This window comes from Lepisosteus platostomus, chromosome 11, assembly GCF_059453375.1.
Source record: "Lepisosteus platostomus isolate fLepPlt1 chromosome 11, fLepPlt1.hap1, whole genome shotgun sequence".
Taxonomy (NCBI): Eukaryota; Metazoa; Chordata; class Actinopteri; order Semionotiformes; family Lepisosteidae; genus Lepisosteus; species Lepisosteus platostomus.
In genome coordinates, this window is record NC_142621.1 from 40,738,070 (window position 1) to 40,761,990 (window position 23,921).

The following is a 23,921-nucleotide window of genomic DNA, read 5'->3' on the forward strand; positions in this document are numbered from 1 at the left end:
CTTTATTGCAATTTCATCAAGGATGGTGAAATAATGCAGGGTGTTTTCCTACATGTTTGATCACCGGTTAATTCCAGGTAGCATGTGCTTCTGAGATCTTGCCACGTTAGTAAATGAAAAGGGATGTTGCATCTCTCTGGTGAATGTCATGAAATAAAGGGAAAGCATCCCATTGATTTCATTTATATTTTTTTGCATAAATGACATCAATGTAAGTTTTAAGTTTTTTTTAGCACTTGTGAATTTTGCAGGGATGCAGTCAAACTGTTAATGTTTGTTTTTAGCTAGCTTTTGCAGCTAACATCAAAGATGAAAAAAGCACAAAAAAACCACACAAAAAAACAAATACAGAAACCCAGTACGATTTGTTTTCTTTTCCGGGTGGGGGGTGGGGGCTGAGGATTTTTTTTTGAAAGATTAATGACCATCAAGCGCGTGCAGCGGCGTGCCGTGGGAGATTACAGCGAGAGAACAAACGAGAGAGAGAAAGAGAAAAAAAATGATTCCACCGCACCCAACTCCCCTACCCACGAGGTTTATCGGACGAGCGCTCTGCTTTAGACAAATGACTCGAATTTACCAAGCCGACATGCGTGTGATTTTTAAAACCGTACAATTCCCCGGTGCAGCTGCTAGCTAAAAGCTTTCATTAATTAAGACAATTTTTTTCCTCTTCATTTACTTAATTAAAAATGTGGCCTGTGTTGCTGAAGTTTTTATTCTTTCCTTTTTTTTTCAAATTTTCTTCCTTTTGTTTCTTCTGCAATTTCCCCCCCTCTTTGCCATACAAAAAGACTTCTCCTGCACCCTTTAAAAAGATGCAGGTTTGCTTTGGGTGGGAGGGGGGATGCGTGGGCTAATGAGAAAAGCGAATTGGTAGTGAATAAACAATGCTGCTGCAGAAATGCATGGCGCACAAACACTGTGAAGTAGATTTAAAAGTGCTCGCCTGAAAACCTAGGAGGACTGGTTTGGTTGTAATTCTTTAATCATATTTGATTAATAGTTCCTAAGGAAAGACGAATGCTTTTTGCACCAGAAAGCCGTCCAATAATGAGTTCCTTAGAGGTTGCACAAAATTCTCTTTGCACATTTCCAGCGCACTGAAATTGCAAATTTATGCCACGTTTATGAAGATTTTGCATGAGTAAGAGGGTTCCCTAAAATTAGGAGAATTTAGCCTTTGAAGATTTTGACTTTAGCCTTCGGAGGCAGGCCAAACTGCAGCGCAGTTTAAAGAGAGCACATTATAGATTTGTTCACTCTGTTTTACCAAAGCCTAGCAGGGATTAGAAAGAAGCCCTTCCCACTAGTGCACAATACAGCCTTTTAAACTAGGAGACTTACATTTGACAGGAGATGCACATTAAGAAAGTTTTTTAACACACTTCAGGTGCACAGTACATATCTGTAACAATACCAATTTAAATTGGTACTGTATGTAATCAGTATTCCTTAATTTTACTAATAATGGAGATAAAAATAGACGTATTTACAAATAAATATGGCTCCTTATTTGCCATTGTAGGTAAAAAAAATCTGAATCATATCAATTGCAATGTGCAATCCAATAGATTAAACCCGAAGTTTATTTTAAGGATTGTGATGTTTGACGACATTTCACTACCAAGTCGCTCCTCATTCAGGATTACCTTAAAGAATCACAGCCAAAACAAATATGTGCCTACACCTTTCTAAATGTGCATTACAGCCCACTACATGCTTTTCATTTACAAGAACAATATTGTCCAGGATGAAAATTACAAAGGGAAGAAAAGTTTTGGAAAAAAAGAGCCAACAGACGGTTTTTCTTCTTAATACTGATTGGAACTTTTTTTCATCTTTGATGTTGCAGGCTAGCCTATACAGAGGAGGGTACAGTCGCTTCACTCCCTACTAAAGAAAGAGAAACATTACCCCAACTGAATGGTTAAAAACAAACAAAAAACAAAAACAAAACAGACACCTCCTTCTTCGTGGAAAACTAAAACAACAAAACAAAAAAGCTTCCAGGTCACACTGATGGCCTCTTCCCCTCCATGGCCCCCCATCCCCCTTGTCAATTTATTCGAAGATTCTTGCAACTTTTTCTTAATACTTTGCTTCATTTTTATTTCTGTCAAATGTATTTCTGGCTCTTCTCCGTCTGTGTGCTGAAAGGTAGCTCCCTTTTGGAGAGGGTCCTTTGGAAGCATTTCTGAAGGGAGGGAAGGGAATGGGAGGTTGTGGGGGGGGGGGGGAGGGGAGGCGGGGGTCTTAAAATGAGCATGCTCAGAAAGGTGTGAGGGATGGGCTGCCTCGATCAGGGCGACTCTTCAAAAGATCCTGTTGTGTGATCGAGGTTCAGTCTTCAGGGGACTGTTTCAGTGTTACTTTCCTGACCTCATTCAAGATTCTCGTTGCTGGAATCTGAAAAGCTCTCCTTTGTTCAGCTGGCTTTTGTTGGTTCTGTTTCTCCCGTATTAAAAGTGGTTTGGAAAGAGTAAAGGGATAAAGGAGTTTGAGACTGTTGATGCCAAGGTAGGAAGACATTCTATAGTGAATACTATATTTATAGTTCACCTACAGTAGGGTCGACATAAATATGAAAATAGAGTGCCAAGAAACAGGGTTATATCCTACGAAGGGATTGGACTCTTGACTAATGTGGCGATGCACAGCAGTAAACAGTTATTAGTACCCGAAATAAGAAAAGGCAGCTGGTCACATGCTACCGCTAAGCTTGTGTGGAAGAAAAGAATACATTACAAGAGTGAACCAAGCTTCAGGGAGATTATAATAATAATACTAATGGCAAAGGCAAGTGGTTAATGCTGAGATTAGTCTTCATTACCACAGCTTCCAGGGCTAAGCATGAGCTTTGACTCCCCGCTGTGAGAAAGATCTCAGAACGTTACCAGATCTGTGTTATTAAATTACTGTTTTGGCGACTAGATGCATTAGCTGGTGCTGTGATGAGTGAAAGAACTGGAACAGTAGAAAGGTGCCTGTTCAACATCTGTGATTGCACTGCAGGGTGAGTGCAGTTCACCTGTACCACCTCTCTGGGCCTGCTCATTGTCATCACCACACGTGGAGTAAGGCCACGAAAACGTGGGCAACTATGGCTCTTTCAGTTCATTTGGTTTATAGAATTGCTCCTCTCAAAGTTGTTAACTCTGTAGTTAATCTTCATAAGACCTAACTCTGTTACAAAGGATGTGGTAAAAAAAGGTTGCCTGATGAAATGAAGTGGGAAAGCCATAGTTCTCTAGCCAAGGAATAGAGTGATGTTTAACTTGAACACAGGGATCTATAGTGCTACTGATGTAATAGTACCAATAACAGAGAGCTTGTAAAAATAGAGTGTTCCTTTACCACTGCTGGTTATAAGGCTGTGATACCTATATCAATCCCTGCTGCTCTGGTCTGTGTGCTGCCACAAAAAGATCCCTTTCAGTCAAATTGAAGTTACAATGCTGCACGGGTTTGCTACCCATTAAGTAAATATATGCACGTTTAATGGCCTGACTACTGCAAATCCTGATAACTTCTGCTTTTCCAAATTAGCTCCATGATTCACTTGAGAAGAAAAATCCTGGAAGTTACCACCTTGGGCAAAAAAAAAAAATGAAATTAAACTTTAAATTTGCTATAACCATTACAAAGGCCCCAGCATTGCATAGAAAAGAAGAACAAGGAACAGTTCTGTCACTGGAATGTATTGATTTTTGTTTACAGGCTACATATATTGTGAGAAACAACACGGGGAATTCTATCTAACACGTTTTAGCTGAACAATACCATACCTGATGTGAGGAGTGAGCACACACAAGAAAATTCTGACACACAGGAAAAATCAGCCGTTAAGAAATTCTAGAATGTCTTTTTCATTCTATGGCTTAAAAGATCTTTTGGAGTGTTTCTTCATGACAGAAAAAGTGAGATTGGCTTATTTCCTGTGCCTAATATTCCCGGGAGGTATCCTTACACCTGGCACCTGGTTTTCAGTGTGCAGTGTACTGAGAAACAATGATAGTGCATTTCCTTTAGTTAATATAACACACGAACATCTCGGGACTGAGGAGACAATGGAGTAATAAGCCGATAAACTTCTGAGGTGCTCAAATACTGAACCGCTAAAGACGTTGATCATATACCCTCCAAGAGGAGGGAACACAAGTGAGTCACAGACGCTTACAAGGCACACGATAAATAGCAGCCCTCTCCAAATGGCATTGTAAGGAGGAGTTATGGGGGAGAAAAAGAGACTCTGCAGGAAACTAGCATCCAAGGCAATTTACTTCACAGATTAGAGATAACACCATTGAGTCAATAACCACTGATCTCATTTGAAGATACACTAGACTAACTCCGCTTAGTACAGCCAGCTCAGTCTATTACCATACTTGCTACGGCTGTTGTACCAGACGTTATATTCTCCCCTTGATTCTCAGATGTGAAGGTAGCAATTGGGATATATGAATTTGATTGGGTTTTTTTTTACAAAAAAAATAGTTTTTTTTTCTGTTCGTTTTCCGTGGGGAAGGAAAATGTAACACGAGGATTAAATCTTGTATGTCTTTTCATTTCAATTACTTTAGACTGTAATTCTCTGATTGTGTAACTGTGGCCTAGCAATTAATATTGTTTATGAGGGCATGTGTGACGCAAAGAGAAACAGATTTATCTCCTCTGAGTACCCAAAGAAGCCAGGCAGAGGGGATACAAATAGTGCTTGTGCAAATATAGTGAACCCTATTCCATGAGGCTCATTATTTTCTGTTCAAGGTACCTCCACAGAAACAAATGTGCTGAACTCTTGTGACATACCTCTTGTATATTCTACAACTGTAATACCTTGTACAGTTTTCTATGCAGATTACAAGCATTATTTAGTGTGTTTTAAAAATGTACGCAAGATGGAAAAAGGACACAGTAAAGGCAAACATGATAACCAAGATTCCAAATTCTAGGTGCTTCCAAATAGACTCCAAAATTCCTCACGGAAACCCAAACTGGAGTTGGTTAGCAACATGGCCAGGCATGGGATCAGTTACCTCCACATTTTAGGGCCTGTTTAGTGGAGGCTTGTGTTCCCAAGAAACAGTTAGGAACCCCATTATTGTTTACTCCTCAATGATTCTCTCAGTGCAGTACACAATATCACACCAAACTAAAATGCACACATACACTCAGCCAAATCATTTCAGGATCCAAGCCAGGAAACACAATTTTCTGGAAGCCAGGTTGGATCAATTCAGTAGCTCCTGGGAGCAATTTCAGGTTATTTACCTTTTTCCCAGTTCTCTTCAAGCCATCACATCAGTTCCCTGGAGCGGATCATTTGCACCAGTGCTGCATTGTGAAAAGGAGCTGAGTCTTCTTTACTGTAGAGAATTGCTACAGAACTCTCTCCTGCTTTCCGACAGAATAGTCCTCGATTCTAAGTAAAATGTATTCAGAAAGAGTTTTACTGATAAAAATGGAAAATCATACAGTATGCACATTAAGACTTTTACTTATGCAGTTTCTTGACCAAGCAAATCAGACCAAAGATTTACACTGAGACGCAATAGTTGGATTGGAATCAGTATGTTCAACATGTACAAGCCAGCCTTTCAAACATAAGTTTTTTTCTTATGCTCAGTACCAAAAGCTTTCTTTAACAATGGTTCAGCTGTACTGACAGAACACAGCTACAGCCTCTGTGACTTTTAACTGGAAAATAAATGGTTTCAAGAATGATTAGAAAGAGATTAGCCTCAGTATAAATTTCTGAATGAATCTGATCAAAATCCAAACTTTACCAGTTACTGTTTGTCAAGTGTGATAAACAAAAAATAGAACTTGTAATAAGACCCTATAAAGTGTATGCTCAGTTATCATTATCATTAATATCATAATAGTATATATTCATACTACATATTCCCTGCATGCTTTTGTGTGTCTCTGCCCTGCGATGGACTGATGTCCTGTCCAGAGTGTAGTCCCATCTTGCCCCTTGTGCTTCCAGGTTGCCACAGTTCATACCAGAAATAAGCAGTTCTCTGGTAATGGATCAATAGATTGAAAATTGTCAGCTTGAAATATTATGCTGTCTCTTTAACAAACCAAACTTCTGCAGGGCCATGAATTTATTTCACATTTTTAAATGTTGTTTTAAATCCTTATTTTTGGTTCTGTGGTTGCTCTGGATGCTTTGAAAGCAATATTGTTTCTCGCAGTGTTTTATAGAAATGCACTTTCTCTTTTGATTTCTGATATTGCCAAGCACCATTTTTGCAAATATTTAAAAACAGAAGAAAAACAATCAAGTCTGGAACAATAGCAGAACATATTTAAAGAAGAAGGAAAAATTAGTTGACATGGACATCCTTTAAAACCAGCTATATGTGGTAATGGAACACAAAAATACTGACATAAAATATATTTGTCAATAATTGTAAATAACATTTAAAATGTCTTTTAAGGATTTTTGTTACCACAGTTCTGTCATGCTAAATTTATTTTTTTTATCTTGGTTTTTGAACATTTCCAAAGTGTTTTGATTTATAGAGCTAACTAAATGCATACCAGTACTTGTGTATTATAGTATAAGGTGTTGAAAAACAGTATTTATTAGTATATTAAAATTGTTATAGTATATTAATTAGATTTAAATGAAAAGTAGAACACTGAACTAGAAAATAAAATGTTCTTCCTTTTATATATATACTATTAAGGGATACACCATGGGACATTTTTATATAATTCAGGAAAAAATGCTTTAAACAACATTATTTATACCTTTTTGGAAGAGGAGAGATAGCTGATGTCTTTATAGATGTTTCTGATTACATGACTCTGTGAAGTGTGTGTTGTTGAGCTATATTATTGTATGTATTCACTGTGTCAAAATTACTAATAGGAATTAAAGCTGCTCTCTGAAAGTGAAAGGGGTTTATTTGGTTTTCAGTCAATAGTGATGGACACAATTTTAAATGACTTCCCTTGTCCTTTCTTTTGTATGGATTTGGGATTGTGCTTTTACATGTATCAACTTCCTCCATTCTGGAATAGTCAAACAACATAGGTTTCTTCTTAAAACATAAATAAAGAATGAGATTTTTTCATTTTGCTTTAAACACTGGAATGGCAGCTTCCCTTTTTTATATACAAATTTTCATTTTAGCTCTAATTAAATGAAGTCCTGAAAATCTGAAGAGCTTTAAACAATTTATACCCTCAAACTCCCGAGCAGGGGTGCCCAGCCCTGGTCCTGAGAGACATCTGTGGCTTCAGGTCTTTGCCCTTGCTGATCTCTTAATTGCTGGCTGATTGATTTCAGTTTTGTCTGGGACATATTTCTGAATTTGCTTTCAGTTCTTTAGATGTTGGATGGAATTGGTAGGAGACGTCAACTTTGGACCAGTTTTTGAATTTCTGAACTCCTCTCATTCGGGTAACTAAAATGTAAAGAAATGTGAAGAAAAAAAGAAACGTTCATTGTGGGCCTCTGTTCATCCCAAGACCAGGGCCGGGGCCCACATCTCTAGAGTAGAACATGTACTATGCATTGATATACAGTAGGTACAGTTAATACAATCACTTTCCCCTATGAAAACTCTGGCAAATGTCAATGTTTCTTTATTCATTGATTTACCCCATCGTTACCTATCAGACCATGTCAACTCCAGCACAAAATTAAACTACCAAACCATTTTGTTTCTGACCCTGTGTGTATTATTTCCCATCACTCTTTCTCGCTGGGCCCTTCTTTCAGCATTATAAGGTTGTCAGAAAGAGCCACTCCACTTTTCTTTGTTTTTAATTCCACTTTGTTGTACCTACCTTGACAAGAAAGATTTTAATTGCATGAATAAACCTTTGTAAAAGAATACAGGGAGAGTGGAAGCATCTAAATTAATTCCTACAGCTTGCCAATTGATGTGATGAAATCCCTTTTCTTGCATGGATGCTGCAGTGAAGCCATTAAATGATTGCCAGTTTAATTGGCTCCGTTAATGCAGTCATTTGTAAGATGGCACCATGGGCTAGTGTCCAGTACAAAATGGCAGTACGGCAAGATTTCTTTCCCCACATTAGTCTTTTTATAGTTTATCCCATTTTTGCTGGATGGGCTTCAGTGTCGCTAATCAAAAGCAGCTTCTGGCGTGACAACCTGGAGTTGTTCTCAAATGTTCATCAACATGTCATGTATTTCTATTTTAGTAAGGACTTGAACAGCTGTGTGTGGTTTTTTTTTACAAAATTCCAAACAAAACGACCCAGAAATGTCGTTTTATCACCAGCACTGCGCATTAAACAGACTCTCGTTTCCGCCAACTGAATGAGAAATAGAACCCTGAATAAAGAAATGAGCTACAGCTGAAAAGGGTTTTGAGACCAAAGGTAATGCAGTGCCAATCACATTAAGAGGATGAAGGCGCAACAGTGGCCTTTTACTTTAGACTGTGATTGTAAAATATTGTAAATTAAAATGATGAGAAGATGGTTTCAATTAGTTATTTTAACCCATTTGACACGACAGAAAAGTTCCTTGTGCAGAACCTTCTGGGCTTTGCATTACATCAGTCTGCGATAGATGAGCTTTGAATAGCTGCTACGGAACTCCAAAATGGTGCTCTATTCCTCCACTGTAGGCAGCTGAAATACAATGCGGACATCGGTGTCGCAAATTGGTGACCAGTGCAAAGAAATCAAGCCAAGACAGAATGTCCTCTTACCACACTGCTGGTGTCCAGAAGATAAGATGCCATACATTTTTTTACTGCCTTGTACTCTAAAAGGATAACACAGAAATGAGTATTGCCCATTGCCCAACAGCCTTGCGCAGCTCACAAGCTGTGGGGTGGTATATTTCTATAGCAAACATGTAAGTGTGCTGAGTGGGCCTGAATTCTTGTATGGCATCTGGTCTTTGAACTAACATTAGAACAAGGCAGCTGTAAAAACCAGGTGTGTGTGAAGGACAGATTCCAATCCTGTTTTCACTTAGCCTTTCTTCCATAAAGGACACACATCAGCACCACACAGACCGTGGGGTGTAAGCTACAGAACAGCGTGCTGTGAAGAGTAAAATGGATCAGTTATCAGAGCCGATAAATTTCTCAGTTGTTGGTAAAATGCCTTTACCAGCCTATGGAAGGAAGCAATCCACAGTATTGCTGCAGCTGAGATTGAACCTGTTGAATCAGTGATGTCTATCTTTATTCTCATAGACTTGGGATTCGTGGGCAAGTGTCTATTGAAGATGCTATATAAAAGGGTTGATGAAGAGAAGGAATCAGTAAGCCTTGTATTTTGGTGCATTCATTCTATTGGCCTTCATCAGGGTTTTTTTTAATGAAGTCATTTAAAATTGCGTATTTTCAAACTCTTCCTTTTTAGTCTGTTCAAATGTTGTTTTTATTCTGTCAAGAGATTTGTAGAAAAACAAAACAAAGCAAAAAAATCTAGATATAATTACATGTACACTGTTGGCAAATACCACTCTGTCATTGAATCCTTTTTCTTTTATATATCTATTGCTCTATCCTGTGGTCTTTTTTGTGTATTGCTATACTGTTTTCATGTTAATGCTCATACTGTATTCAATGTATTGTACCTTTCGTACTTTTAGTTTTTATGAACCTACTGAATGTAAAACATGGATGTGTGGAACTGAAATCAAAATGAAGAAAAAATTATTTTACTCTGTTCTGCTTACATTTTCTAATATATTGTTTTCATTTTATGTCACATATTTCAGTAAAGAAACTGATGGCTTTGATTGCCTAACAAAATTAAGAATGATCACATTTAAATGTTTACCATTACACTTCAATATATTTATTGAAAATAATTATCTGTTGCATCATGTTTTGTTTGTTCTTTCAAGGGACTTTGCTTCCAGTTTCACTTAGAGGCTTCTCACTGCAGGGAAAATAAAATGATGAGAGACTATTCAGGTTTCTTAATGATTGTTGGCATCCCCTAATTATTTCAGTCACCAGATTTTTTGTTGCATTGACCAGCACTTCCTTTGTGATTAAACTACAGTTCCCTTGTAATTGTAACTAAAATGAAACACATGGTGAAAAATGGAATCCTATATTCTGATCCTGTCAGTACAGATCTTTACTGCTGCTTTTAATAAGTTGATCTCAATAACTCCATTACAAATCAGGGACAGATGTTTGCTTACGGTTACTGTGAATATACTGTATATCAGCTGGCACAGTAGTGGAGTTTCTATTCACTTTAGAAATGAAGAGAGCTACAGTATGCAGGACAAGCTGTGACAGCATCAAAAGATGAGCAGAAACGCAACACAGGTTTTCTCAAACCATTAACTTCCCCTTTCACTCTTCCCCCAGAGTGATTAATATGCTTGACATTGCCGATCTTGCAAATTCTTGTCCACCATCATATTTTGTTAGAAAGAAGGAAGTCTAATATTGTGTTACTTTTAACAAGGTCCTTGTACCGGTGTTGGGCTGTTCTGTGTTTGTCAAGCAGATCTTCAGGAAAAAAAACCCTTGTGAATCCTGATAACAGGCTTTGCGTAGCAGACTGAGCTGCATTATTGAGTGTGATTAGTATTCCGCAGCACATCTGTTTATTTCTCCAGGGTGGTGTGAGAAACTACAAAGTGATGTTAAAATTAAAGTCTGGCTTTATTTTCTTCTGAAGAGCTATACAGTGCTGAATATCTCTCTGAATTAGGGAGTCTCTAATACCACATAGGCCCCAAGACAATTTTTTTAAAAAAAAACTAAAATCTGAGTACATTTAGGTACCTTCCACAGCTTCTTGATTCCAGTAGGTTGTCATTAAAAAAGAATCTGCAAGCATCCAGCTGAAGATGTATCACTTTGTTGGCTCAATTCTAATCTCAGTCTCAGGGCTTGTGCAAGGAAGTCCCTTTTATAGGCAAGAACTCATGTTCTGTAATAAATCTTTTTTTTCTTATCAGAAAAAAGAACATCTTTTAACAAGACCAAAGCAACTCATTACCCTCCTTCAAGAGTCCATTTCACTCCATTTCTAAGCCATTGATTTGCTTTACCCTTGTTGCAACATAGAGATTGATTTCTGTTATTAATTACTTGAACTCTCCACCATATTTGAATGACCACCTGCTGGTTAACCAGAAAGAATGTTAGGTTCATTTTTTTTTTCCTTTTATGAAAAATTTAACAATAAATGGAAAGGGGGCACTGTCCATATCATAAAACCAAATAAAACACTTTCACTTTTTTAAAACTAATTCAGATAGGTTACTCTTTGCAACCTTCTAAGACTTTCTTAACACTCTTACAAATGATTTGGCTATACAAACAATGCTATGTACTTTCTTTCCCCCACTGAAGCAGTCAAGATTGCTTTCTTTCTACACAATATATGTTGCTGGTTAGAACTATATATTTTCTATATAGTTTGCACCTAAAATAAGAAAAGCTGTGCCTATGTGAAAAACAAGGAGGCTATACAAGGTTTTATGTAAGCAGACTAATATTCTTTGATTAAAAAAAAAATCACCATGGCATAATGTTTCATTTTGAATGCTGTTCACTCAGAACCCTGAAATGCACTGCAGTAATTTGGATCAGAAAAAGCCACTTCAGGTCCTATCTATGCACAGTCTCCCAGAATGCAAACCTCTATGTCCCTTGAATGAACATATTCAAAATCACTAACACTTTTGATGGAATAAGTTTTGAAAAACAGTAACCAATCCTTTATTAATACTTAATTATTAATGAATAAATACAGTAGCATATCAACTGTTAATATAGTACTTACAAACACCTATGAACGTTAGCATTATTGACAAGTTGACAGGTGGACAACCTAACAAAACACAACCTATAAAATGTTTTCATTTTTAGAGTCAATATATTAAAAAATGATCAGACAACACAGCTGAGTGATGGCCAAATGTGCACTACAGTATATAAGGCACCTGTTCCATTTTTTATATTACAACACACATTATATGAAGTCTACAGATGTAAATGTTAATAACTGGATTTATAAAAAGCCTATAAATGGTTAATATACTATGAATTCATTAGCTATTTAGGATTAATAAAGGGTTTATTACTAAACTGTATTATAAATGTTACAGAGTATGCAAATTGTAACCAGAACTCTTTATTTATAAACTTATGCCTATTTTTTTCTATTTTTAGTAAAAAAAAAGAATAATGTAATGAGCAACGGCGGACATCACCGAAAAGGGCGGAATTGAGAACGAACAACTAAAAAAAACAACAAAAAAACGACAACCATGAAAAAAAAAACAAACAAAAAAAAAAGCAAAAGGAATCCTTCTATCAAGGCTGACCAGCGGTCAGAGGGGAAAGCGCAGGGTGACGTCCAGGCGGAGAAACGTCAACCCAGCTCAAGTGGGGCAGGTATGGAGTTGGTTCGCTTTCACGAGGGACAGCCTTGCAGGGAGGACGGCGACAGCGGTAGAGAACAGAGAGGGAAAAAAAAAGCGGTCGGTCGTCATAAAAACATTTTATTTTTCTAAACTTTTTTAAGTTGAAGGATTTGAGAAAAGTATATATGTAAAAAAAAACCTTGAAAAAAAAGAACAACAAAAAAACGGACAGTCGAGACTTGGGGGAGGGGGGGTTTGGGTGTTGTGTCAAGGACTGAAATGGAAGGGGGAGTGCATAGCCTCTCCTGGCGTGAGGATGGTGGGGAGCAGGGGGTGTCCCGTCTATGTTTGCACCTATTTAATCATGCAATCCGAAGGCCCTCTTTCAGGACGGGGTATCTCAGGGCCTCTGACGAGTCATATCAGGGATTAGAGCACAAAGAGAAACTGGAGCAAGTGGAGCTGTGGAGCAGTGTAGGGTCTTATTGGAAACTCCTGCTCATCTCAGTGATTGCTGCCCGAGTGGCAGCATGGAGCCCAGGGCCTGCTGACAACTGACCACTAGAAATACTCCACCTCAAGAAAGGTGCTGTCAACAAGACACTGTCCCTTGACTTTAGATGAGGGAGACAGCCTGACCACCAGAGGCAGATTCTCCTAGAACTTGCAGAAAAAAAGAAAAAAAATAATAGTGAGCAGTACTGCCAACAAAGCTGCGTTTGCCAATGGCTGGCTTTTCAAAAACTTGTTTCTTGGGCACTAGCTCTTTTTTAGCAGCAAATGTGTGGCCCCAATCCCCATTTGCACTGCTCGGATGTCTGTGATATTAGTAATGGCAAACATGGGCTTCCCACTAGACATGGAGCAGAAACAGTGTTGTACAGGTTCTGTAGTCCTTCCAGCTCCAACAACAGAAAAGCTTGAAGCTGTGAGGCTCCTACCTATTTGACCATAGTGTTTATGTTTGACTCAATGGAAATATTTAAAACGTTTTTTTAAAAATCAGTACTGTATCAATAAATATTGATCAAGACATATTAATTTGCTGTGATTGTTAAAGCCTTAGGATGCATTAAAAAGTCCAAATAATTGTACATTTGTGTTCGCCACTTACTTCTGCTAGACATTGTATTAACTGCAGTATTTTGATATACAATGACTTTCAGATCTAGGGAACCTCTCCCTACCCATCTTTTATATCATTAGTGATATAATGTTAAGATTACAAGCAAAAAGCTTCTTAAGCACTTAGTGTTGATGTCTAACACAATCCTTCTAATGTCAGTCCTGAGGAGATCTCAATTGCTCCAGGGCTTAGCTATGACAGACATCTGTACTAGACAGAAATGCATAGTGACTTACAGTTATATGTTATGTAAGGTTATAGCTCCACAGAAAAAGAAATAGTTTCACAAAACACCCTACTTTTCAGTCAGCATTTGTATTCAGTTCTCCTGTCAGCTCACCTGTATTGGATGGTTAGAACTGTGATTACAGTGATTTTGCTACCAACTGAGAAATAATTACTGTAACTGATAATATTGAAAGACCCAGACAGTCCCGAGCAGACTGTGGACCAGCTTTGAAATTAAAACCGAAAACGTCCTGTTTCCACATGGAAGCACTCTATCTGCAAGAAAGCTTCTGTAATAACATATTGAGACTGGTAAACATGGATTTCAGTGAAATAGCCCCTTTTATATTTCCTTTAAGATTTTACTTAGCTGCAACACAACTGTATATTACAGCTCAGAGTAAGTGTCTAACATTCAGACAGCACCTGGATTTTCGTAAAAGAACTTTATCATGTTCAAATTTTTCAGTTTAAATCTTCTCTGTTGTCAACTAAATTCCAACACATTCAACAAACAGCAATTTGAAAACACATTTTTGTCGTTTTTTTGTTTGTTTGTTTGTATGTATGTGACCTAAGTAACAAACTCTCCAGGCAGACCATGCAGTATACTGTTGTGAATTAATTTGTTAATTTATTTAGAAAGAAAAAATCTGTTGTTTACCACTCAGCTCACTGTTTCTGGAGACATTTATGGTGATTGATAATATAGAATTTCCTCAGGCATAGTTGTCCAAAAACAAATGGTATGCAAACTTTATTTATTTATCCATCCTTTTTTTGGTAGCTGTAAAGTGTAATACACCATAACAAATTATAAGCAGGCTACAATTTAAGAGAATTGATGTCGTCTGCTTGTCTCTTTGGGATTTTCACTGAAGTTCAGTCATTCATCTTCCTCTTTTGCCCAGTACAGCAAGAAATGAAATGTGGTATAAGACAGGCACCACTTTAATTAAGGGTTTGCAAACAAAGTCTCATTAGAGTGTGATACCTTTTCAATAAATTTTGCTTCTCAGTAAGATTCCTATATATTTAAATGTTATATTATAACATGCCAGTAAGCATGGTACAAAGTCAGTTATAATTTCTGAATGCTGCATTAATGGACTCTAATCCTTTCTATTTGTGATTTGCAAGCCCTCAGGACGTATTTTACCTTAATAATCCAAGTTGTGGTGATATAAACCTTGATTTTTGGACAGGACCTTACATGTTGTAACCTTTTGAGAGATTTTTTATGACTAGTGTTGCATCTTTGCTGTTTTTTTTTTCTACGTTCCGCTACTGAATGTACTTGAAACTCTTGGAAATTTTTATGTAAAAGTTGTGTTTTTTTAAACCGTGTTCTGTAAATGTATGTAAATGAGAAACCTTAACTCTAGTACGCCGAATGTTGTTTTGGAAGACGAAAAATGAGGTGCTGCTGGTAAAAGTCTTTGACTTTAGAAATCTTTGGGGAATACTTTTTGCTTTTCCTCTAACAGAACACAAGCCTGAGATTCCAAACTCTTTGTGTAGATTCACAAGAAAATAAAATCATCATTATTAAGAAAATCTGTGGAAAGCATTTAAATTTAACAGGTAATATAGTTGTGTATGGGATGTAAGCTAAAATATATAAATTTTTCTCTTAAACCAAGATATGATTTTAGAATATAGTATAACTTTTGAGATCTCTCAGCAAAAGGCTGTAGTCTTAAATGATTAAAATAAAATCAAAACCTTTAAACATTGTAGGGATGAAAACTTATTTTTTTTAGATATTTATCTAGATGATGTCTTTAGGCCTAGGTTTTTCATCATTATGGTCCATGAAAAGTTAAAATCACGCTGATCTTTTTTCTTATTTCCCCTCAAGTTATTTCTACTCATTACCCACTTGCTATGATGAGGTATGCTCATGAGGCACTAGTGTCACTGGAGTGAAACTGTATTGATGTGCCTAAATCTGGAGCAAAGGAAACTAGAAAAATCTTTTGCTTAATTAAGTCTAATTTCTTACAATAAATTAAGTACTTTTAACTATTATTAGACTTAAATATTGTGATTGATCTCAATTAGATCTCAACCGCAAACAAAAGCCTAAAAGCATGTCATTCTGTTAACAGAGAGTGAATCCTGATGGTCCTTTCAGACTAAACCTGGCATGTTGAAATGTTAATATACAGTGCATATATATACAGTATGTGTTTGTGTCTATATATACAGACACACAGAAGTTTTTTTTCTGCTTTGATGTGTCGTGTACATACTTATAATATACAGGCTTTCACATACTGACAGAAAAGTAAATTTGACTGCCGCTTCCCAGTAAAAAGTCTTCCCCTCTCCACGTCAAGCAGCTTCATTGATGCCATTGCTGCTGGAATAAGCGAAGAGTTTCTGTTTTAAACAGACGCCAAATTTCTCTGCCCAAAATTTTAGAATTTTAGAAGGCAGAGAGCTGTAGGGAGCAATGTGTCAGCAATGTAAATACATGCCTGAATTATTTTGTTTACAGAAGCTGCTACGTAAGTTAAGCGTTCCCAAACTTCCCACAAAGATGGTACAAAAGCCGCTGATCGGTTTGTAATGAGCTTCCCGTGTCCACGCTTTTTATACAATGCATTTGGTGTGAAAAAGCACCTCCTTCTTGCGTTCATCTTCGTCTCCTCTCCCGTTCCCCCCTCCCCCTCCCGAGGGTGGTGGCTGGTGTAGCAAATTAGCAGGCTGTCCCCGTGAAAGACGACCCTCCCGTTCCGTTCGTGTGCGCTTACAGAACTGACTCCTTTTTTGTATTCCAACTGTACATAAAACCCTTTTCTCCATCTCCTTTACCCTCTGTACTCTTGTATTATATAAAAAAAACATTCTCCATGTGCTTCACTGTCTCTTCGCGACAAAAAAATATAATTTTCTTTCTGTTTTTTTTTGCAACTGTCCCGAAACAATACAAATTAAAAAAAGATATATTTAAAAATATAAAGAAAACTCCTGCTGTTCTGGCTCTGTACTCTAAACTTTGCCTTTGTTTCTTCTCATTCTGTATGCTTCTAATGTGCTTTAAATGAACAGTACTATTTATTATATAATTATATTATTTATTATTAATATTATTATTAATAAACATTTCTTTCTTCAACAAGAATCTGTGATCTTTTTGACGTATTGTAAGTTGCTTTGTGTTATTTATTTTTTCTGGGGGGGGGGGGGGTACTGTTAATTCAAATTGAAATGCCATTTCTTTCCTTACTGAACTCAAGGTGTTACTGCTATAGGCTATAAGCAACATGATGCTGTTTTATTGGCACCAGATAGTGGAATAATGGAGCTCGAAATGGAGAAGTGCTGTTGTTTTTTTTGGTACTTTTCTAGTTTGGTTTTGGAGCAGTATGGTGGCACAGTGGTTAGCGTCGATGCCTGGTGTAGCGGAGCTAGTTCATCCACGGTGACACCATCGCCCTCCCTGCGTGTAGCAGGGACCTCGGCCGCCTGGGCTGAGGGACGTCTCCTTTAGCTCATGTGGTTGGTTCCCTGTTGCGTTACGCCGGAGACCCGGGTTCACAAACCCAGGTGTTGCGGGGTGGAGCGGCAGAGGGCACGAGACTGCGCGGAACCAAGAGGGTCACACTTGCAGCTGGGGCCCTGGGTTCAGTTCCATGTATGGGATGCTGTCTGTGTGGAATTCGTATGTTCTCTCTCTGTTAGCATTGGTTTTCTTCTGGTGCTCTGCTTTCCTCCCACAGTCCAAAGATAGACGGATAGATAGATTCATTGGTTTCTGGGAAAGTTGGCTCTTCTAAACTGAAATCATCCTCAGATATATTTTCTCTGTTAGGCCACCTCTCCACCCTGTTTTTGTCCGTGCTTTAGATGAAGGACTGAAGCAGCTCTTACTGAGGACCCTGCTCACTCACAGACACCTGAAAAGCCAAACAGGTTGCTGTTTTGTGGTGAGCTGAGGATACTTAGGCTGCCTGCAAACCCAGTAACCTTCAACTATTTATATGCCACTTCTTGGGTGAGTCTAGTCACAGTGAGTGACAGTGTAGATTTTAAACTAGAAATCCCTCAATCAGTGTACAGCTAAAGACCATTATAAATCTGTTTTTATGAATTAAACTGCATAGGAGTTCTAAGCATATCTCTTTGTCACAAGAAATTGCGTAAAGGTAGGTCACATCTTAAAATCTAAAACATTTGAACATTTATTTCTGGTGCCTTTTAAGTTCAAGAAAATGGTTTCATTCCAAATCAATCGATCAACAGCAGTTGGAAGAAAGAGTGATGATGCTGTTCAGGTTTTTGTTTATTTTCATTAAAACACATCAGTAACACCAGTTAAAGAGAAGATTGGGAAGTGTCTGAAAGGGGAAAAGAAAGTGTTGTTAAAGGACCAATAGCAACAGCAAAATCAAATGCAGAATTTCATAAAATATGTAAGGAGATGATACAAGGTATTTTTTTTGCATACACCCCTTCAAAGTCTTTACTGGTTTACAGCAAGAGCTGAGGGGCTGGACCTGCATTAGAGAAGATGGCGTTTGGTGCCAATTTGTCTTCTTTCCCTCGGGACACAAGACGGAGTGCATCTGTCTGTCTAACGGACGATCATTTACCTAAACAAAACAAACAAAGCATCGATTCCCCTCTGCCCTAAAAAATGAGGATGTTTGCCATGTAACAAACAGCTCTTCATTGTTTAAAACATTGATTCCAAGCCCTTCCACTTTGTCATTCACCCTGCCCCAACCCCCATATTATGGATAGGCTTGAGCTGTGGTACCCATTACCAGAGAACAAAGCCTCCAGACACAGCAACCACAATGGTGCAGGAACAGAGCTGGGGGGTGTACAACGGAAGACGCTGTTACTGTGTGCTGAGGTAAGTGCACCCAGAGGTAAGCTGTGGCAAACTGCAAGCACAAGCACAGCATCAGAAAATATTTGAAATGGCATTGGGGTATTTTTTTTCCTGAAAGCAGGTAGCACAAAACAGGGTAACTATATTCCCAGCAGTAAATTACTAGGCCACCTGCGACTCTTACTGTAACCAAGCAGGCTGGCCAGACTCACTTCAGTGAATGAGTACACCTTCACATACAGTAGTTCAGGTGGGTAGCTGCGTCAGCATGCGTAGGCTGCAAATGAACAAGTAATAGGTTTATTCCATGCTGAAAAGAGAAGAAAGACAACATGAGCATTCGTTTCCTGGAAAATTGTTTTAGAAGTCTCTTGAGTGTTACTCTGGGTGGTATCAGAGTCAAAAGAAAAGGTATTAAATTTTAGGCGAAATCCTTTAGGAATGATATTATGTCAACGACATCTGTGAAGGAATAGAAGGTGGTTAGAAAGCCTGGTCTTGGAACAGATCGCTGTGAAGAGACGGAATGCTGGTTTAGTGAGAGAAGGGGGCAAGTGGCCCAGGGAGGAAGAGAAGGAATGACGAAGAGATCTAGAAAAAGATTTGGAGGAAGGCATAGTGGGTCGCAGCAGGTATAGGCTGTAGTACTTCAGGTGGGTAGCTGCGTCAGCATGCGTAGGCTGCAAAGGAGCAAGTAATAGGTTTATTCCATGCTGAAATGGGTGAATTCCATGCTCTTTTCGGCATGGAATAAAACCTTTTACTCGTTCATATACAGTATTTCCATTGTCCAAGCCTAACAGCTCATAAAGTTTGTCCAGAAGTGGCTTACAGCTACTAACACCATAAGCCTTACTGGATTAACCAGTTTTTCTAAGCCTAGTGCACTTACACTTGCTACTGTTTGCCGCACAAAGCTGCACCAACACTGGAAGAAAGGACAGCATTCATCAGTTCTTTCTAACTAAACCAGACTAACCATCTCGCACTTTATTAGATGAATTTCCATTACTGGCACCAGCCACACCTGGCAAGCAGTCAGGGTAATGAATGGATTCTACAGTCTGATATGATAATTAGCTTGACAAGACTAAATAGGCTTTGATGGGGAACATCTTTGCTTTCTGCTTAGTGCAAGAGTGTAAGATTGCCAGAGAAAATTGCGAAGCCTGTGTCAATGATGGTCAGTATTAGCATATCATTCTGTTTGATAAGTCATGCCCAGTAATTCCTAGTGTCTTGGCTACAGGAAGCATCAGGGGATGATCCCTGCTCCTTAACACTGATATAACATGGGCTTTCCCAGGCTGATCGCAGATGACTGCCAAATGAAAGTTGTGTGTGTCTAATTGTGCTCATGCTGAAACACAAACTGTTGAAAGGTTACAAGTGCAGTCACTTCTCTCTGCCTTTTACAGATACACGTGGGGGTTGGCGAAGGTGTTTGAATTCCAAAACAGCTAAAACAAAGGCAAAACAAGACTAAAAATGGCATCCCTAAGGAAGAAGCTATTAAGACACCATGCAGGCCTGGGTGAAATGTAATGCTTGTGTTAATTACACATGGATATAGCATGTTACAACAAGACTATCGTTTCATCGCTGTTCCATGTAAAAAGAAAATTTGGCAACGCATTAATAATAATCACTGGTGCGGTAAATTAATTTTGGATTGCTTTTCTGGGTTAGTACAAAATTGTTTTGTTGAGGGGAAAAAAGAGATTAAGGTTTTAATTATACTTGGTAATTCACGCCACGGAATAAATCCCCTTTAAAATTTGTCACTTTTGAAGCAGCGGTGCCTCACATGTCTCATAGTAGGGTTATTAAGAGATAGCGGAGGCAGCCGTCTCCATTTTTCATTTTTAAAACTGCAGTGCCCCCCGCTCATGAACAATTTAATACGTAAATGCATTTCCTTTTTGTCAAAACAGCACATTAATCAATATAGTGTCATCGTAGCTGGGGTAAAGGCCGTGTTTGACAATTTATGAATTTATGAATTTATGAATTTTGACATGAAAAGCTATGTTTGTAAAGGAAAAACATTCCATTACCTTTTCATTCCATGGGTGATTTCAGACATTGTGTCCCTTTTACCTGCAACATAAAAATAGCCCTCTTGAACCATCAAGTCCAAGTTAAAGTTCTTTGCTTTAAAATTAATTGTACAGCAAATATTACTGCAGGGTTATGTTTGCATCTAAAGGCTTTGGATCCTAAATGTATCTGACCCCCAGTAATATGTAAAGGAACTTAAATGTAGTTGTAAGCTACTTGTCATTATTCTGATTCATTCCCCTTTGTATGTTTTGATAAGGTATGCATTTTCAAGAAAGGCAACCCAAGCACACAATTTGGTGCCACATTTATTTTGTTGTCGATTATTTGCTGTATTTTAACATATGGCTGCAACCACCTTTAACTGGATGGTTTTCTTGTGTGGTTTTCTTGAACTCCAGAATCCATTAGGCTTCAAACTAAAACATAATGTTCACAATTGTCTCTGTGGTGAACAGGGGTGAAAGACCTTGGGTGCAAAATTAAATTTTGGTCACACTTCAAGCTTAGTGTTTGTTCAATAATTATTTTTGTTGTCGTCGATTAAGGGTTTAATGTTAATAACTGTGGAGCATGGAATGAATAAACGCCACCAAACTACTGATAAGTATTGCTGACACCGTCTGTCAGCGTTTTATTAATTTCTGAGACACGTAGATGTGAAAATTATGCCGGAACGAAGAGTTAACCTTATTTTTTTTTCTTCACCCTCTCGCCCAATTGTTTGAATAATTATAAAATCAATAGGAAAGTCATTTGAGATGAGGACATGGAGAGGGGAGTGAATATAAAAAGGAAAATAATTGAGACGCTGAGAAAGGAAAGGGACTTGCTCTCTGAGCCAGGCTGGATTAGTCACACAAACATGCGTAAATATTTGTGTTCAGCTCAAAAGGCTTTTGTGAGTGCATGGGAGTGAATTCACCTGACAACCCTTCTCTGCCACTGCCTCCTCCCCCACCCACCCATGCACAGAGCTCATTACATGCAGGTCATCAGATAGCAAATTGAGGCTAAGAGATCTCTAATCCGCGCTGTGACTTAAAGTCACCTCCAAACGCACAACATCAAACGCGCCCGGCACAAGCGCAAACACAAGTAAGGATCTGTGTGTGCCCAGACACCATCTCCAAGCCCACAGCAAACATGCCGCCTGACTTGAAAATGAAAGACACTTGCTCGCAATGAATTTACATCTTAAGTATTTCTCATGTCACCCCTCCCCCTCTTTCTTTTCTCCGTGAAGATCGTTTACATCTTACTCTCTTTCCTGCTCCCCCACAGAACTACACAGAACATAGCCAGAAGGGTGTTTGGATATTGAAATACGTGAGGAGAAAATCCATAGAGGTGACCTCCTTGCTGGAGTTAATGGCCAGTGTCTCGATACACCTAAATACTACAGCTAGGACACACCCCTTTTATCCTCCAATTTGAAAAGTAATCTTTGGCTTCCCTGAGAACAAACTTCAGAAGGCGATTTCAATGTGCTCGGAGGTCCAGGAGAATCTTCAGTCTAATAAACCAGATGTCGTGTTTTTCAAAAAATCAAAAACAGCTTTATTTATTTTTTAAAAAGAACATAGCCGGTACAGGACAGAATAAAAGCATAGGCCTTTAAACTGCAGACTTTTTGTCTTTAAAAGTGTGAAACCTCTTGTAATAGAACTGTTCCACTGAACAAATTGTAATGTTGCCTCTTAATTACCTACAAAAAAAAAGCAAAAGCCTAATCAACAGCATTAATGAAGATTAAGCGCTATAAGACTGGGCAAACACACGCACACATCAATACGTGTTACAAAATACATGAGTGTGTGCACGTTCCGAGAGTATAATCCTGGACTCAGGGCTGTTTGACTGTCCACTGAGATCTACCATGGCTATGGGCCCCTGTGACTATTGGCCCCATTTACACTCTGCTGTAAGGGACGGTTCTGTGCAAAGGAGGCGATTTATCTAAGTCTGGTTCAATAAAACAAAAGTTGGCATTTGCAAAACCCTTCCAGACTGTTTTAAAGTGTTAGAAAGCTTTAGCAGATTGGGTAGCTGATGCACGGCATCATCTATTTTTTCCCTGGATTTAATTTCAGCTCCTTTCTCATCCCATTGAGTGGATTATCTGAGACTTTTATTTCCGCTGAGAATGTTATGAGCTATTCTACCTAATCATGCCATGCCAGTAAAAAAACAAAAATAAAAATACAAGTAAAACAACAAACTACCTAGAAGACACACACACAGATACTCCAGCTTGTCTATCTCCTCTCGCTGACATACTGTAGATCCCTGAGCTTTAAGAAAGTTGCCCTACACTGATGTATTTGTGTGCGCTCTCTTTCGTGACTGGTGTTGTGTCACTAAATGTGTGCAACTCATTTAAACGCAGCAAGCTTCTAGACAGCCCATGTCTTTAAATATAGAGCACTAGCAGGACCAACCACTTTAAGAGGAAGCAGACAGGAGAGCTTCATTTCCAAACTGACTGGCTGTAGAGCCATCAACAGGGAAGGAGCAGATCCAGTCTTTGCTGTGTAGAGTGCACCCCCAGCATGGGATCCTGGGCTTTAATGACACGCATGTAAATCTGGAGTTAATAGCAGTTCTGTCCTGGGAGAGAAGCACGCCATTGGCATGTGTTTGACAAAAAATGAATGTGTAAAGCGATTAATTACACTGCTGCAGTGACAGCTGGAGAATGCATCCCTGATAAGGTTATTTGTAGTGAGTTTTTTAAAGCTGTTAGTTTGCCACTGAGAGAATTGCAATAATGGGAGAATTAAGCAAGTATGGTACACTTTGTTTTAACCTCTCCGTGACCCGGTTTCAGTGCCACAACTTAAGACAACAGTGTGGTCCAAAATCAAATTAAAAACAGGGGATTTTTTTCCTTCAACATATTTGGATTTGCTCTTTTTCTGCTTTTATACCATCTCTGTTGTATTCTCTTAATTTGTCATCAACCCTCTTTTTTGTAGTATGGCCTGTATCACAGAGGCGCGTGAGGACTCACCCCTCCGCCAAAACAGAAGACCCCAGACCCCACACATACTGTATAACTTTGTAAAACAACACCTGCTGTAGTGTTTCTGGTTAGCTGCCTCAAACTGTTCAACAAAAGTCAGATAGCAGCTATCAGGACATTCCTGTCTCGCACACGTTTTCACATTCATGTTTCATAAATTAAGAAGGTTATAAGGTTTGAAAGGTGGGGGAAAATTGTACCACATAATCAGTGTGTATTTAAATTTCAATAGCTCTTCTGAAAATAAATATACTGAATAGTACATGTAAAATTAATTTAAATA

General features: G+C 38.4%; 1 protein-coding gene across 14 annotated transcripts in view; it reads left to right on the forward strand.

Moving 5' to 3' along the window:
* LOC148652662 (RNA binding protein fox-1 homolog 3) overlaps positions 1 to 16,836 on the forward strand; it is a 514,276-nt gene extending 497,440 nt beyond the window's left edge. For 13 of the 14 annotated variants that reach the window (XM_088599663.1, XM_088599667.1, XM_088599670.1 and 10 more), the window contains one exon: positions 1,856 to 10,725. In XM_088599663.1, coding sequence (XP_088455789.1) covers positions 1,856 to 1,900 — 45 coding nt within the window. In that variant the 3' untranslated portion in view covers positions 1,901 to 10,725. Of the gene's footprint in view, positions 1 to 1,855; positions 10,726 to 12,158 lie in introns of those variants that run through there. The other variant, XM_088599665.1, reaches the window with a different exon arrangement.
* The last annotated feature ends 7,085 nt before the right edge of the window (positions 16,837 to 23,921 follow it).